The sequence below is a fragment of the Mus musculus genome, chromosome 9 (assembly GCF_000001635.26).
Source record: "Mus musculus strain C57BL/6J chromosome 9, GRCm38.p6 C57BL/6J".
Classification (NCBI taxonomy): Eukaryota; Metazoa; Chordata; class Mammalia; order Rodentia; family Muridae; genus Mus; species Mus musculus.
The window spans coordinates 119,502,436-119,519,409 of NC_000075.6; the positions used below are offsets into that span (position 1 = coordinate 119,502,436).

General features: G+C 50.3%; 1 protein-coding gene across 6 annotated transcripts in view; it reads right to left on the reverse strand.

Moving 5' to 3' along the window:
* Positions 1 to 16,974, reverse strand: part of Scn5a (sodium channel, voltage-gated, type V, alpha) — a 95,627-nt gene that overhangs the window by 19,032 nt on the left and 59,621 nt on the right. For 4 of the 6 annotated variants that reach the window (XM_006511997.1, XM_006511993.1, NM_021544.4 and 1 more), the window contains 4 exons: positions 14,913 to 15,356; positions 13,468 to 13,629; positions 10,546 to 10,666; positions 9,706 to 9,860 (listed from right to left, as the gene is read on the reverse strand). In XM_006511997.1, coding sequence (XP_006512060.1) covers positions 9,706 to 9,860; positions 10,546 to 10,666; positions 13,468 to 13,629; positions 14,913 to 15,356 — 882 coding nt within the window. The remainder of the gene's footprint in view (positions 1 to 9,705; positions 9,861 to 10,545; positions 10,667 to 13,467; positions 13,630 to 14,912; positions 15,357 to 16,974) is intronic. The other 2 variants (XM_006511995.1, XM_006511996.1) reach the window with 2 other exon arrangements.

Sequence of the window (16,974 nt, forward strand, 5' to 3'; positions counted from 1 at the left end):
GCTCATGGCTTTCTGCTGGGCACAGTGCGAAAACCTCCTCTGGCTTCCCCTCCATTTTGAATTTAATCTACTTATCTTGTATATTTACCGTTTTCACGGGGATTTATACTGGACTCCATTCTAGCAAAGACCAAGATCCCCTTATAATGAACACACTTAATAAACAAAAACCCAAATATCAGCCACATGGCACTTATTATTTTTAATTAATTGATTTACTTATCACTTGTTTTGAGACAGGATCTCACTGTACAGCCCTGGCTAGCCTGAAACTCTCTCTGTAGACCAGGCAAACACTAAATTCACAGAGATCCACCTGCTTCTGCCTCCCAAGTGCTGGGGTTAAAGGAGTGCATCACCACGCCCACCCAGCTAAAGCAGGATTTTTAACAAGCCCTGATGTTCAGGACAGAGGGGCTCTCTTCAGGATCTAGAGGTCAAAGGTGAAGCCTCGGCCAGGAGCCCAGTCTTGCATGGCTAAGGCTCAGGGACCACCTGTCCCCGCACAGTAAGGATGAGAAAAGGTCCCCTCCCCCTTCCTCATCCCTGCCTCCACTGGCGCATCCCCCCCCCCCCCCCCCCCCCCCCGCCCCTGAGCCACCGGAGAAGTGGCTGGGGCTTCCGGCTGCCCTTCCTCCTCTGCTCTACTCCTCTCCAGCCAGAGTGCTCTGAGGCTCCCTGTCTAGGCAACATGTCACCGGGGATGCTGGGGAGCTGCGTCCTTCTGTCACCCCTGGGCCCCTGTCTGACTTCAGGGCCTCTGCTGTGATCCAGGGATGAGTACTGTATGCAGTGCCTAGGGACACACAGCTGAGGCCCCAGTATGGCTAATTGGGCCTGTGTGGGCAGCAAGGCAATACAATCCAGGCTTCAGATGGACTTGGGAACCTTCAAAATAAAAGGAGATCCATTGGTCTACTTATGTCTATGAATTTATTTTTACTGAAATAAAGAAAAATAATGTGCTTCTTAGGAATCAAACAAGGCCTGGGGATATAGCTCAGTAAAAAGCATGCATAAACTCTGGGTTCAAGCTCTAGAGCCCTACATAAATTCTCTCTCTCTCTCTCTCTCTCTCTCTCTCTCTCTCTCTCTCACACACACACACACACACACACACACACACACACACCACACCCTAGAAATGATCAAAATTGACATTTCCAATTTCATGAACATACTGGACCGGGTGCAAGCATTCAGATACCATACATTGAGAGAAATCTTGTACGTACATGTATGCACACATACGCCGAGTGTGGTTTTATTGGATACATCAAACATTTGCTTTGAAATGGATTTAAATTGTTTTTATCTTTTAATCGTGTGTTTATGTGTAGGTGCATGTAAGTGCAACACCCACTGAGGCCAGAAGATGGCGTCAGATCTCTTGGAGTTGGAGTTACAGTCGGTTTCGAGACATGAGACTTGAACTTAGATCCTCTTCGAGAAAAGTGAAAAGCTGGGTGTAACACCAGAACTTGGGCTGGCTGAGAGAGGAGGCTTGCCAAACAAACAAGGGGCTACATGGTGAGACCCTGTCTCAAAAACCAGCCAACTGGGCTGAACAAGATGGCTCAGAGGGTATAGGCGATTGAGATCCTTGGGAGCTACGAGATGAAACTTACTGCAAGTTCTCCATGGAGTGTGTGCACGCAAACCAATGCAGTAAAATTGTAAAATAATCCTTTAAAAAACAAAAACAAAACCCTAATGAACCAAATAAGAAAACCAAAGAGATTACTTTTTCCATCAAAGTCATTTCCAGCAATGGCTCTCAACCTTTGCTCACTAACATGAATACATTAAATTCCCATCAGCCTTCTCGGAGGCTGCGCCTTAACCACGAGTAGTACTAACGCCAACAGCATGTTGATTTGTTGAGGGTGCAGTTCTAGATTCCTGATGTCAGAACTAAGGTGTGGTCTGGGGACAGACTGTGAGCAAGCCCAGAAGAGATCAGTTGGCACTCCATCCACGGAGCACTCTATTCTAGTCTGCTGTGTGCCCTCTAAGTCCTGTTTGCTATGCTAAATGTGCATTTCCACATATCTAATATAGTGATATCACTGGTTATAATGTTCACTTAGCATAATCTTTGGTTCAGTGTTAAGAAAGCCATCGCCTGGGGCCTGGAGAGATGGCTCAGCGGTTAAGAGCATTGGCTGTACTTCCAGAGGACCTGGGTTCGAGTCCCAGCACAAACATGGTAGTCTATAACCCCACTTCCAGGGGATCTGATACTCACTTCTAGCCTCCTCAGGCTCTGGGCACACACCTGGTGCACATGTATGCACTCAGGCAAAACAACCAAACACGGAAAAGAAACCCTGTTTTAAAAAAGTCCTCACCTATTCTGAGACCAGAAAAAGGAATTCTCTCCTTTCCTCCTTTTTTAAAGTTTGATGGTTTATATTGTGATTTCAAAAAAAAAAATCTAATATATATTTGGTAAAGAGTAAATATGTATTTTAATAAACTTTTCTCAGTGGTTTGTCACTGCTCCAACATTTTATTAAAAAGTCCACACAAAATCCACCAATCAGAAGTCAATCTTACTGTGTGTGACATTTCTCTATTTACGTAGATCTACCCCACCCTTTCTGGTGTTAGGTTTTGGTTTTTTGTTTTTGTTTTTTGTTTTTTGTTTTTGTTCCTCTGGTGCTGGGATGGAACCTAGGACCTGACCTGTTTCCAGACTATTGGTCACTGAGCCGCACCCGCTCCCCTCTGCTGTTCCTCGGCCACACCCACTCCCCCTGCTGTTCCTGGGTTGCTGTCTCCGTGACCTTTTTGGTTTGTTTGTTTTGTTTGGGGTGATTTTGAAGATAAATTTTAGTGATATTTTATCAAGTTCATTCAAAATCATTATTAGAATGTAGTACTATTTCATTTTTTAAAAGAGTGTTACTTTTATTTGTTTGTGGGGTTGGGACATGGGCAGGCCATAGCACAGGTGTCAAGGTCAGAGGTCAAGAGTAGGGACCTGGTTGTCTCCTTCCACCACGTGGGCTAGAGGTGGGGGAGTGAGGGGGAGGGGCGGTAACTTAGGCCCTCAGACTTGGTGGCAGCTTTTCCTTCCTGAGCCTTCTCTCCAGCCCAGAATTAACTGTCCGTCGACTGCTCTAGAGCCTTCTTACCTCAGACCACAGCGGGGTGGAGTCTGTTTGTCTTTTTCTCATGTCTTGCAAGCCGTTATACTTACTAACAGCCCTCTCTGATACATTTCTGTTATATCTGTTCCCAGTGATATTTTTTGGTGTCATTTTTAACAACAGGAAACTAAGAAATAGCAGAGAAGCTATAGCCTTTCCCACGTACATAAAACGGGATCAGCCGCAGCGGCTCTTTGTATCCTGCTTTTCAGTTGGCCAGGGTTTGGGTTTTGTTTGTTTTTTATTGTTTATTTTGTTGAAGATTTGTTTGTTTGTTTGTTTGTTTATTATATGTAGTACACTGTAGCTGTCTTCAGACACTCCAGAAGAGGGAGTCAAATCTCGGTACAGATAATTGTGAGCCACCATGTGGTTTCTGGGATTTGAACTCAGGACCTCTGGAAGAGCAGTCAATGCTCTAAACCGATGAGAGGCATCTCTCCAGCCCCCTCTCTGGTTCTTTTATGATTGCTTTTTTTTTTAAGTCTTTTGTGTGCATGCCATGTATGTGCTTGCTCACATGTGTGAGCAGTTCATGCATGTGGAGGTCAGTCAGACAACCCTGGGTCAATGCTTACCTTCCATCTTATTTGAGACAGAGTTTCTAATTTGCTTCGTGTGCAGCAGGCTAGGTGTGCAGGGGCTCTCCTGTCTCCACCTCCCATCCTGCTAAGTGCTGGGATTATAGATGTGTGTCAACACATCCGACTTCACACTCAGGGGAGGGATTCACACTCAGGTCCCGGTTCTAATGTGGCAAACTCAACCCCTGCCCCACCCCACACCATCTCCCGGCCTCATTTTAAATTCTTGCTCTTCTTCCCGGTCTCTCTCTCTCTCTTCCTTCCTTCCTTCCCTCCTTCCTTTCCTTCCCTCCCCTTCCCTCCCTCCCTCCCTCCCTCCCTCCCTCCCTCCCTCCCTCCCTCCCTCCCTCCCTCCCTTCCCTTCCTTGCTCTGTAGACCAGGCTGGCCCCAACTCAGAGATCAACCCGCCTCTGCCTCCTGGATGCTGGGATCAAAGGTGTGCACCACCATTGCCTGGCCTCAATTCTTGCTTTTATAGTCACCAATTTTTCTTTCATATACCTAATTAATCATCCTGGTAAGTACCTGAAGATCACTATTAGATAATGATTAATAGCTGGAGAGCAATTAAATGACTCTTTCTATATTCTTAACTTTAATGAAAATGTTTCAAGTGATTTATCTCTAATGATGGCAGAAGCTGAGTTTTTCAGTAAAATAAAGAAATGTTTTATATCTTTCAGTGTTGGGTTTTATTCCCTCGATTAAATAATTGTGTGTTATCTGTTTTCTACTCACAGAAATAGATTCTGGGACATACCAGCATTTTGACATCTTAGAGTATACATGTGATATAGCTAATCTTTAAAATCTGCTACTGGATCCCACTTGCATTCTACCAGATTCTTGCACCATTTTTTCTGAGTATCTGAGGTCTGAAAACTGGCATGTCTTCTTTTCAATATTCTTGAACGTTATGAAACCAGATTTAGTTTTGACAGGTATATGTGCTCTCCATATTCTTCAGACATTATAATCTTTATTTAGTTTTTCTTTTTCTTAAATATTTACTCTTATTTTACATATATAAATGCTTTGCCTGCCTGCATGTATGTATATCGTGTATGCAGTGCTCAAGGAGGCCAGCAGAGGGCATCAGATCCCATGAGATGGGAGTTACAGGGTGGTCCTGTGAGTGCTGGGAACTGAACATAGATTCTCTACCAGAATATTAAACAATGAGCATTTCCCTCAGGCCTTCCTGCCCTCCCTCCTTCTCTCCCTCCATCCATCTGTCCCTCCCTTCCAGCACGTGCGTGTGTGCGTATGTGTACAAGGTGCTCATTAAGGCCAGAGAAGGACATCAGATCTCTCTGAGTCACATGTGCCTGTGAGCCGCCCCGTATGTGCGCTGGGAACCCAACTCCGGTCCTGCACAGGAGCACTGCACGCTCTTAACCCCTGGGCCATCTCTCTAGCCTTCACGTCTGAACATTTTAGATACCAATGGAGTTATTTTCTTCTCTCAGACTGATAGACTCTATCCTGAGAAACATGAGAAATTAGATTAGCTAGTGATTTCTGATCATATTTTCAAGGGATTAGCTATAGATTTTTATGGCAAGTGGCTATTTACTTTCCAATTCATTAATTTGTATTTTTATTTCATTAACCACATCCTTTGGTTTGCGCAGGATTGTCTTGTCCTTACATTTATAATTTTTAAACAATTTTATTAATTGACTGACAACTGAGTGGGAGAGGGGTTGTGAGTGTGCATCCTCTGGCATGTGTGGAGGTCACCTGGTTTGTGTGTGTGTGTGTGTAGGTCACCTGGTGTGTATGTGAAGGTCACCTGGTGTGTATGTGTGGAAGTCACCTGGTGTGTGTGTGTGTGTGGAAGTCATCTGGTGTATGTGTGAAGGTCACCTGGTGTATGTGTGGAGGTCACCTGGTGTATGTGTGAAGGTCATCTGGTGTGTGTGTGGAGGTCACCTGGTGTGTGTGTGGTGGTCACCTGGTGTGTGTGTAGGTCACCTGGTGTGTGTATGTATGTATGTATGAACGTATCTATCTATCTATCTATCTATCTATCTATCTATCTATCTATCTATCTATCTATCTCTGTGCTAGGGGTCAAGGGAAAGCTTGCATGGTCCAGGCAGAGCATCCCTGACCTCTAGTTTGGTGTTTATAGCAGCGTCTTTATCTGCAGCACTGTTTTAACAGTGTTGCTCATCTCCCAGGTCTCAGTGATAATTAACTGAAATTAATATTTATGAAACATTTAAGACAGTGCCTCGTATGCAGTTCTACTTAAGTGTTAATTATTCACTCTCTCTCTCTCTTTTATATATATGTCTTTCGCTGTCTTGCTTTTTCTACTTGATCTGTCACAAGCCGACCGCAGGGACAGTTCAGTACCAGAGCACCTGATTGCCTTTTCCCCTATTTTTCCTCTAGCAGTTTTTTGCTTTAGGTTTAAATGCTATGCAGTCCCAAGAAATAGTCATAATATATTTTAAGTTTTAAAAAATTAATGTATTTATTTTTATGTGTATGGCTGTTTTAATCGAGTGTGTCTATGTAACATGTGTTTGCCTGGTGCACATGGAGGCCAGAAAAGGGCAGCATGTCCCCCGAGACTGGAGTTACAGACAGTTGTGAGCTCCCATGTAGGTGTAGGGAATCGAACCCAGGTCGTCTGGAAGAGCAGCCAGTGCTCTTAACTGCTGAGCCATCTCTTTTGCTCCAACACTGCATTTCTAGATGCATTTTACTTATATGTGGTGGGGGTATATGCATGTGGAAGCAGGTATCCATAGAGGCCAGAGCTGTTGAGTCCTCTGAAGCTGGAGTGACAGGCAGCTGTGAGTCACATCATGTTTGTGGGGACAGGGACGGACGCCCTCTGTAAGAGCAATGCGTGCTCTTAACTGCTGGGCCACCTTTCCGGCCCCAGCAGCTGTACTTTAACTGTAGGTTGAGGCCTTCATTGTCTTATCTCAAGCTTTTTACTTCAAATTAAACATTGTTTAATATTAATACACCAACAAAAATGCCCTGACTTCTGTTGCCATGTCTGTTAATGGGAGAGAAAATAGTTGGTTCTGAGAGAAGAAAATAATTTCATCATTAGTCAAACATTTTCACGTGGCGGCTGGAGAATTATAAGCATGAAATAATTGTGTAGAGGACTAGGGTTTGGTTTCCAGCACCCGCACTGGGCAGCTCACTATCACAGGGGACTCCAGGGGGATCTGACAAGCCCTTCTGACCTCCAGTGACTCCTGCACACGTGTGGACATAGACATAGATACACACAGAGAGGTACACAGACACGTATGTGCATATCCATGTACACGGACATACATCACACACACACACACACACACACACTATCTTCATTGTTAAACTGACCTGATTTTACCATAAAAATGCACCTGGTCACATCTGTGAGTGTGTTTCCAGATAAGGTTAACTAAGCAGTTAACCTGTTCACTCTAAGTGAGTGGACTGATTCCCATAGGTTGGGGGTGGGGAGAAGAAAAGGCATGATGAAGGCCCAAAGCCACCTCTCTCTGCCTCTGTATCAGCCCAGATGTGCTCCAGACCATGCCTCCCCAGCTGTGATGGACTGACTGTGTGCTCTCACTGTGTGACCCCAGAACAGGCCTTCCCTGCTGTGATGGACTGACTGTGCGCTCTCACTGTGTGACCCCAAAGCAGGCCTTTCCTGCTGTGATGGACTGTGTGCTCTCACTGTGTGACCCCAGAACAGGCCTTCCCTGCTGTGATGGACTGACTGTGTGCTCTCACTGTGTGACCCCCCCCAAAAGCAGGCCTTCCCTGCTGTGATGGACTGACTGTGCACTCTCACTGTGTGACCCCCCCAAAGCAGGCCTTCCCTGCTGTGATGGACTGACTGTGTGCTCTCACTGTGTGACCCTCCCCAAAGCAGGCCTTCCCTGCTGTGATGGACTGACTGTGTGCTCTCACTGTGTGACCCCCCCCCCAAAGCAGGCCTTCCCTGCTGTGATGGACTGACTGTGAGCTCTCACTGTGTGACCCCCCCACTCAAAGCAGGCCTTCCTCCCTTAAGGTGCTTTTGATCAGGCATCAAGGAGAAAAGTATAAAATATGTATCCCTAATGCAAAAAAGTATGAAATTTGAAACTTTTGGAGAGCTAATATGACACCAAAATTCCAGATATGAGCATTCATGAAATTTGGGCTTAGGCCGTTCAACTGGTACTTTTATGCAAATGGTCTCAAATGCCCAAACCCCTAAGATCAGAAACACTTCTAGACCCAAGCATTTTGGATAAAGGAATTCAACCAGCTTAAATTTTGTTTTATGTTTAGTATTTTTGAGTCAGTTTCTTGCACATGGCTGATAATTTTTTTAAGATCAGAGTCCTTTTCCTTTTAGAAAGTGAATTTTATCCAGTTACATTTATTATTAAAATATACTTGATCTTGCTTGGCTGTCTAATATTTTTTTATTTTTTATATACTTCCTCTTTTTTTCCCTCCTTTTTCTTTCTCTCTTCCTTCCTTCTCTCTCTCCTTCCTTTCTCTCTCTCTCTTTCTTTCTTTCTTTCTTTCTTTCTTTCTTTCTTTCTTTCTTTCTTTCTTTCTTTCTTTCTTTCTTTCTCTCTTTCAATAAGGTCTCTGTTTTCTTAAATTTCTCCCCTCAGCACTTTGGAAGGAATACTGTTTGCTTTCTCTTAAGCAAGTCTATAACTTTCAACAACACACACAGACTTCTTTTCCCCAGTATATCATTGACGTGGTTTTTCAGCAACAGTGCTTGGCTGACTACCCTGGTTAAATTCACCAGCTGCTTGCCAAAACTCCTCCTCACTTATGCCAGCCTAAGATCTTCCCCCACAGCCCAGACTAAACGGCTCTGGCTGCCCTTGTTTGTGGCTGTTTAAAAACAAAACTTGTTAACATATTGTCAAGCCATACTTCTCTGAAGCCTACGGAGCCTTGGCTCTGGCTGCAGATGGTAAAACAGCGGGGCCGGCTGCAAGTCATGGCTCCAGGCCCACTCTAAAGCAGGGAGGGGCTCACACAGTGCTCCTTCTTCTGTTGCCAACAACACACGTGTCTGCTCCCCACCTCCTCTGAGTTACTCCCTGTTCATTGGCCCCTCCCTCAACCATCTCAGGCCTGACCCATCTTTGTAGAAGGCCTATAGGCCCAGAGCTTGTGCCTGTAAGCCAGATGGGAATTTTCTAGAGGGTCTCACTGCTCCTCCTTGGCTGTCCTCCACCGTGAGTCCTCCATGCTTACTCCAGGGAGTCCTCCCTAGCTGCCTCTCCTCCACGTGTCCTCACCACTCAAGAGTCCTCCCTTCCATTCCCACTCTGTTTCTACCTCGTGCTCATCTTTGACCTCTCAAACTGGTAGAATCTGGTTTCTCCAAGTAGAGTAGAAGATCCTGAGGCCAGACACAGAGGGCTTGGAAAAGACCATCGAATAAACAAAAGGTTAAAGTCACATCTGCCTGAGTTCACACACCAGACCTGGGGCTTTTGAATGTTGGGGGTGAGTGATGGGTGTGTCCATAGAAGCTGATGCACTCACAGAACGTGACGACGTGTGAACCACACGGCTCAGCCTGTGACCCTCACGGAAGGCACAGGTAGTGCAGAGCCGCCATGCCCAGTCAGTCATGGCTGTGGTTTAATGGCCTGGCAGCATGTCTGATGCAGGGGCCGGTGGATGAGCACCAACGCGGGAGGATGGAGACCCAGAGGAAATAATTTCCCTTTCATGGAATAAGGCACTGGGCCGGGCACAGGGCAGGGGTCAGCCCCTCTGCTCCGGCCTGCGTAGCCGCTGTGCATGTTGGATTTCTGAGCCTGCTCTGCTCCAAGGGGCCTGGGGAGCACATCAAGAGAGGTGCGCCCCACTTTCTGACCAGGTGCGCTAGCTGGAGGTGTCTCCTTCCTGCTCCGGCCCTCCTTTCTTCTTGTAGCCCTCCCTGCCCGTCCCCCGCATCCCCAGGAGGTACCAGCGCTCCGCTGCTGAGCAGGATCATGAAGATGATGAAAGTCTCGAACCAGCTGTGCTCCACTATGCGGTAGCAGGTCTTGCGCAGTCTCCACCAGACCTTCCCTGGGGCCTGCGTCGTGTCCACCATGCAGCAAGGACAACGTCGGACGCAGCCTGTGGGGGGGGGGGGGGGAGGGCGACAGGCCCGTGAACACTTCGGTCTGACGGCAGAAGGCCGCCTGTCTGAGGGGATGACCGAAAGGTTGGGGCGATGGGGTACATGGTATGGTGACAGAGTGGGGAGATCTGTGGGCGCTCTCTGCAAAGCCACACACTCAGCAAACACTCTGTGAGGATGCTGGCTGGACTGAGCAGGGGGCAGGGCTGGGGATGGCATGGGTGCCAGCCTGTTCCCCTTAGGAAATGAACTCTGGAAACACTCATCTCCCATGATCTACCCCCTTGGGAATGGTGGATCCCTACGTGACCACCAACACTGCAGCGGCCTGTGATGGAGAACCACAGTTACTGTCCAAATGTGCCCATTCACAAAGGTGCGATGTCAGTCACCAACATGGCCATATACCAGACACTTGGGTAGACAGGGAAAGACTCCATGTGCAGGACATGGTGGACCTGGGTTAAACTAGCTCACACGTGCCTGCCATACCACAAGCACGGGGCTATCGTCCCTCAGGGATACTGTCCAGCCCTGCACCATGGGCAGACCCACTATGACCCACATCACAGGGGAATGGTAAAGGGAAGCAGACTCCAGCTCAGGGTGAGCACGGCCCGGGTGCTGGGGAACTCTTGGGTCTCCTGTCCCCTCTGGGTGTGGCCGAGAGCTGCCCGGTACCTTCAGTGAAGCAGTCCTCTGGGTCCTTGACGTCCTCCCCGAGGTCTGGGATTTGCTCCAGGAGGTCTGCGGTGTTGGTCATGTCAGCGGTGCTACCCTCGGAGTAACTGTCCTCGGGAGTCTGTGGGGGAGGGGAGGGGAGGGATGGTGTGGGCTGAGGACCAGCCTCCAGCTCCAGCCTAGCATCTGGGGTAAGCCTAGGTTGAGTGCAGATGGCTCCCTCTTTGCACACCCGTGACTCTGAGGTGGAGGTGTCTCAATGTCTGCCACAGAGCCACTCAGGGAGGGTGGAGTGGAGTCTGGGATTCAGGACTCCTGGGTCTGTGGTTCTGGCGTGTGGGGTTTAGGGCTGGGGTGTGCCGGAGTGAGGGATTTTTGAGAACTCAGAGGAAGGAACACATCTAGCTTGGACAAGACAGACAAAATGGCGGGGACTAGGGAATCACCCATTAGTACCCAGACACATTATCCAGAACAGAATCAAAACCAAGACGCGGGCACACAGCAGCAGGTCAGACATACAGAGAACATGCCAGCAGCAGAACATGCATCCCGCTCACCTCACACACGCTACAACTGGGGCAGAGAAAGTGCTGGAACCTTCCCTCCCTGGCCCTAGACCTTGAGAACTTGCTTGGTTCCCAGGGAGGTCCCAGGTCAGTGGTTTCCAACCTTTTGGGTTGCAACCCCCTCGGCAAATCTCTATTGCCCACAAAATTCACATTAGGATCGATAACAGTAGCAAAATTATAGTTACAGAGTAACAACGAAATGATTTTTCTGGTGTGTGGGGGGGTCACCACTACATGAGAAACTGAATCAAAGGGTGGCAAAATTATAGTTACAGAGTAACAACGAAATGATTTTCTGGTGTGTGTGTGGGGGTCACCACCACATGAGAAACTGTATCAAAGGGTCGAAGCCTCAGGAAGGGTGAGGACCTCTGCTGTAGGAAGGACATATGACGGCCTGTGAGTGTCTGTGCCTTGTGGCTGAGGGCAATGTCACATGCCTGTGAGTAGGTAGAACACCCTGTCCCGCCACCGTGAAACCTGAGGCTTAGCCGGCCCCTCCTCCAGCTTAGCCAGTGGACTGGCCCTTGGGTAGTCACCTCAGCCTTAATGTGGGACAGCGCAGGGGGTCCAGTTTGATGCTCTGTAGCTCCCCACTAGCACACGCTGAAGTCAAACCTGCTCTTGGCCTTGGTCTAGCTCCTTTCTTCTCCAAATATGCTTCTCTTGTGTCCTTCCTGGCCTCTCTAGGGTGCACTGCCTCTACAAGTCATTTACACAGAAGTCCCCGTCCCTACCTCTGTTTCTGGGGAACAGAACTTAATGACAGAAGAGTCAGGAGAGCCTCCATAAAGAAAGGACCCCTCATCCCCCACCGACTTGCTTCTACCCTGTCTCACTCTCCTCTCAGCTGGCTGCCCGCGGCCAGCCTAGGCTCTTGATTGAATGCTGGAGCCTGGCTCTGGTCCCTGCTGCCTTCTTTCCCCTTCCTGGGATGAATCCCCATGCCCACATCTGTACCTCCTGTTACTTGTCACTTCTGAGGTTTGTGGTCTCAGCGACTAAGTCTCAGGGGAGGGGACAGCCTGCTTGGAGTGGCCAGAGGGGTAGGGCTCCGTCTCCTGGCCCATGCGCTGGCTATCCAGCTGGGGTTTTGCAGGCTCAGAGCTGAGCATGGCCCAGAGGGTGGTCATGGAGTTCTCAGGATCCTACTGCAGGAGGGAGGAAGCTCCTTTCCTCTCCCTCCCTGTTCCTTTCTGTCAGAAACAGGAATTCACTGCAGCTGCTGTTGACCTTGAACTTCTGATCTTCCGGCCTCTACTTCCCAAGCACTGGGATTACAACTGTAGGCCGATACTCCCAGTTTATGCAGTGCTAGGGGTGCACTATGCAAGCCCTCTACCAACCCAGCTACAGGCCCAGCCTGGAAGAAGTCCTTTCCTCGGGAACACCACGGCATTTTTCTCGCCTCCTCTCCCCAGACCACAAACACCTGAAGGGAAGAAGCCACAAAGCTCACACTCTCTCCTGAGGCTTAGGATCCCGGGTCCTCCTAACCCAAGTCAAGTGTTAGGCCATCTAGGGAGAAGGCCAACCCCCATGGTGAGGACAGTCACCAGGGCCTCATGCTCCAAGATCAGTCACGACGGTGGAGCATCCTGGGGCCTGTCTTACACTAGGACCAAAGTCCCAAGCACTGGGCTGAGGACGGAGGTCACCCGGCACTCTCTGAGCACATGACTTCCTTTCCACATGCTTGAAGCAAGTGAGGCTGAACAGCGCAGTTGGTTAGCCCTTGGCTTGGAGGCTCTGCGGAGGAAGCCAGGCAGGTCACACATGCAATCGGGCAGGCTGGGGAATGGCTACCTCCTGTCTACAGTAGGGTAGTACCACTCTCAAGTTTTCAAGAGAAACAAAAAGTGTGGATTTTTTTTTTTTAAACACAAAAGCTCCCAAGTGTGTGGCAGTTAATTCAAAGTAAAGTCTTTTTGTGGCCACGGTAATTCCTGATAACAGGCTGAGATGCCCCATCCCCTCTTTGTAATCTTTGCAGGGAACACAGGGAGGAGGCATCAGTTGACAGATGTGGGGAGGTCTGTTCTGAAGATCATCCAAGCCCTCTTTGGACACGGAAAGTCACAGGACAAACGCTTGCCGATCAGCACAAGAACACAAGGGCAAAGCGTGAGAAGGGTGAACACGTGGATGGACTGGCTTAGTCGGGCCTCAGAGTCCTGAGCTGGGATGGACACCATCTCTCCCTGTCAGGACATTGGCTTCCCACCCTCTTCTCTGCAACCATCTCCATGCTGCCCGTGACACACTTGCTCTGGTTTCCCTTGGTAAACGTAGCCAGTGCTGCGGCCCCTCACAGCCTGACCCTGGCCCCAGCAGCAGACCCCACTGTTACCTCACCGCACCCCGGGGCCCGGGGCTCCGCTTCCCGCTCTTGCTGCCAGTCTGCCTGAGACGTACTGGCCTCGGCTTCAGAGGATGTGGTCTCTGACACCTGGCTCCAGGCCCTGGGCTCCTGGGGGGGCTCGTGGCCACCAGACACAACTTGGGATTCCTGCTGAAAAGACCCCATGAGCAGAGCCCAGACACCCGGGCAGGGGGTCTCCAGGGCCCTAGTCTTGTGGGCTGCAGCCCCTGCCCACTGCTTCCTGGCCTCTTCATGAACCTCCACCTACTAAAGGTCCCATCCTCTGCTGACTTGGGTCAGTAAGTGAGAGGTTCCTGGTAAGTATGGGCAAAGGACCCGTAGCCAAAGCTCAGCATATTTAAGACTCCCTGAAAGGGAGCAGCTGGCCCTCGATACCCATCTTATGATTGCTATCAACTCTCCTCAGGAGGATGCTCTGACTTCTCAAAGTCTGAAGATACTGCAGTTAGCCTGGACCGATTCACACACACACACACACACACACACACACACACACACACACACACACACACACACACACACACACACAAACACACACACACACACGAGCACACACACGCCCACGCTCACGCTCAAGCATACTCATGCACACACGTGCACCCGCACAAGTGCACAGGCATGTTTGTTCTGGTCCCAGGGGACGAGGAAGAGAAGGAACAGCCAGAAACCAATTCTCATCTCCTGTGCAGGAGACACCGGAAGCTGTGGTCCTATAATCCCAGCCCTCCCTCCCTCAACCGCCCCTACAACAAGGCCAACTGAGGCAGGAGAAAGCAGAACCCCGGAGCTGGGCCCAGCTACTGCTAGCTAAGGAAGCAGTCAGGAAGGGCCACCAACATGGAGGGGACCTGGTTACGCCTGACCGAGGGACCTCAGGAGCTATACGGAGCCCAGCTCAGGTCAAGGGAAACCTGAGGGACAGACACCCTGCCTTAGCCAGACCCTGGTCCTAAGTGTTAAAAGTAACAGGTTGAGAGATAAGATAGTGGTGTCTCCGACACCTCCATCTCAGGGATACTTATTTTTAAATCTCAGAATTAGCCTCAGTCATGGGAGGAGGGGAGGAGAGGGTGGCAAGGACACCAAACTGTAGCCCTCTCTCTCCCGGACATCTGTCTCTGCTGGTCCTGGTGCTGGACAATGTGCAGAGCTGGGGGTGGGGGTGGAAGTATTCATCAAGAATACTGAGCTATGCCTCATGTTCCCTGGCTGTAAGGTCAGCCAGGGATGAATACTAACTAACGGCATAAACGGACAAGCTGGAGTTGGCACCTTCTGAGGGGCCAGCTGCCGTGGGGCTTCCTCTCTCCCCGTGTCATTGCTGAGGTAGTCTGGGTGAGGCTAGGAGCTGCTCTCTGGACTCCATACAAGCAGGTGGCTGTCCCGTCAGGACGGGTGGGGAGATGGCTGACCTGTTTGCTGGACTCTTCCTCCTCCGTGCCAAGGCTGTTCTCCTCATCCTCTTCCTGGTCATCAGTGTCTGACTCAGCCACTGCGATGGGAACACACACAGGCTCGGTATCCCCAGGGGTGCCCTGGCCCGGCCGCTTGTCTTCCTCGAACCGTGTTTCCTTGCGGGCTGGGGGCGCCTTCTCCACCTCTGGGGGTGGTGGGGACCTGGGAGCGGCGATACAGCTGGGCAGCTGGCTGTGGGTGGCAAGAGCCGCGGGCTTCTTAGGTCGCCGCCGCAGGAGCCCGCAGCAGAAGTCCCAGGTGGTCCGCTTGACAAAGCGAAGGCCCCTTTGGATGCGAGCCAGGGCCAGCTGGAGGTTGTTCATCTCCCCATCCTCGTCAGGGGCTGTGAGGTTGTCTGCGCTGAAGGAGCTGAGCAGCAAGGCCAAGAAGAGATTCAGGACCTGTTGAGGCAACGGGTCAAGTTCACCCAGGCACTGCCAGGCTCTGGAGGGGAAACTGAGGACCTAAGACTCAATACTCCTGATGACAAACAGCTCAGAAGCACAGAGCCCAGGACGCTGGGCTCCACCCACCCCTCTCCTTCTCTTCCGTAAGGAAGTTTCATCTACAAAAGAAAAAAACGAATTAAAATTCTTTTTGCGAAAGGCTCAGTCAGGCAGCCAGAGTGCAGATTCAGGTCCCTTGTATTTCAGCTCAGGGCCATGGGGAGAGCTCTGTTCATCCAGAGGGCTACAATGAGGGGCTTGCCTGGGGTTACACAGGGAGATGGGGACGAGCCTTAACCAGACAGCAGCAGCCTCTACACCCAGCCCCTCTGAAGAATGAGGTAGCGGGCACAGCAGGGGAGGGTGGCCCCAGGGCTCCCTCCTGGAAAGTGGGGGAGTTAGAGACAAGGCAGAAGGTCCTCAAGAGAAACCACTCCCAACTTAAAGAGCTTTGAAAGGGTTGGGTAAGAAGGAGGCATTAGCTCTGGCTCCCCACAGAGGCGCGCTACCTGTTGAGCATCCGTGGCTGCTGGCAGAGCATTCTGCCTGTGTTAAAATGGTCTTGGCACCCTTCCACGTGAGGGTCACAGGAAAACAAGCAGAGAAGGGACAGCGCAGCAGGAAAGGAGATGGGGAACGGGAATGCCTCAGACTGACTGTGGGGTGTGACACACCTGGATGGACGTCCTGGGACCAGTGTATTGACTGGCCCCATGGAGGGTAATGAAGATGGCAGTAGGCCTGTAAGCATTCCCTGGCACCAGGCGCCTCCTGTTAGTCCCCAGGAAAGAGTCCAGCTGAAGGGACCCTGTGGTCAGGTGGCCACACGAATCTCTGAACCGTTGCCCCTATCTCTTTCAAGCCCCTCAGGGATGCACCCCACTGCAGGGAAACCATAACTGCCAGGAAACCGAGGGTGAGCATTCTGGTGAAGGTGGTGGTGACAGTGAGGACCAGGCCTCAGGAAGAAGCCATCGATTATAAAGTAACATGCATTCCCACAGCCAGCCAAGGCTAAAGGTGCTTCTGTGACAGCTCTACAGAGAAGTGACCACTTCTGACACCTGGTCACCCTTTTCACGTCCTTACCAGGATTCAGTATTAATCAAAACTGCTGTCAGAGCTGACCTCCAGCTTGGCCCCTGGCTTCTGTCTTCCGGATCTAAACACAAACTGCATGTTCATGCATTTCCTCCTTGTGGCCCACATCTCTCAGCCATTCCTGGCCCCACAAATCCTGACTTTGAAGGGAGTCCTAGGTCTAAGCTTCAGGCAAGGCAGGAGGCCTTGTCCACCCACTCGGGACCCGAGGTCCTCCGTCTCCAGCTTCCGAAATCTGGTTTCTTCCAGGGCTTCCCCGTCAATCATGTGTGGCTCCCAGCCTTGCCTGGTCCCTTCCCGTTTCAGCAGCGAGCTCGCTTCCACCCACGCGGCTGGCCCCAGCAGCGGCCCAGTTCCCGAGGCGGCAGCGTGGGCTGGCAGTAGCGTCCCTCCTCCAGAGCCTCTAATCTTCTTGTCCCCAGGCAGATCCGCTCAGAAATGGCAGGACTCTGCGTGAGGGGCGGCTCAGCCT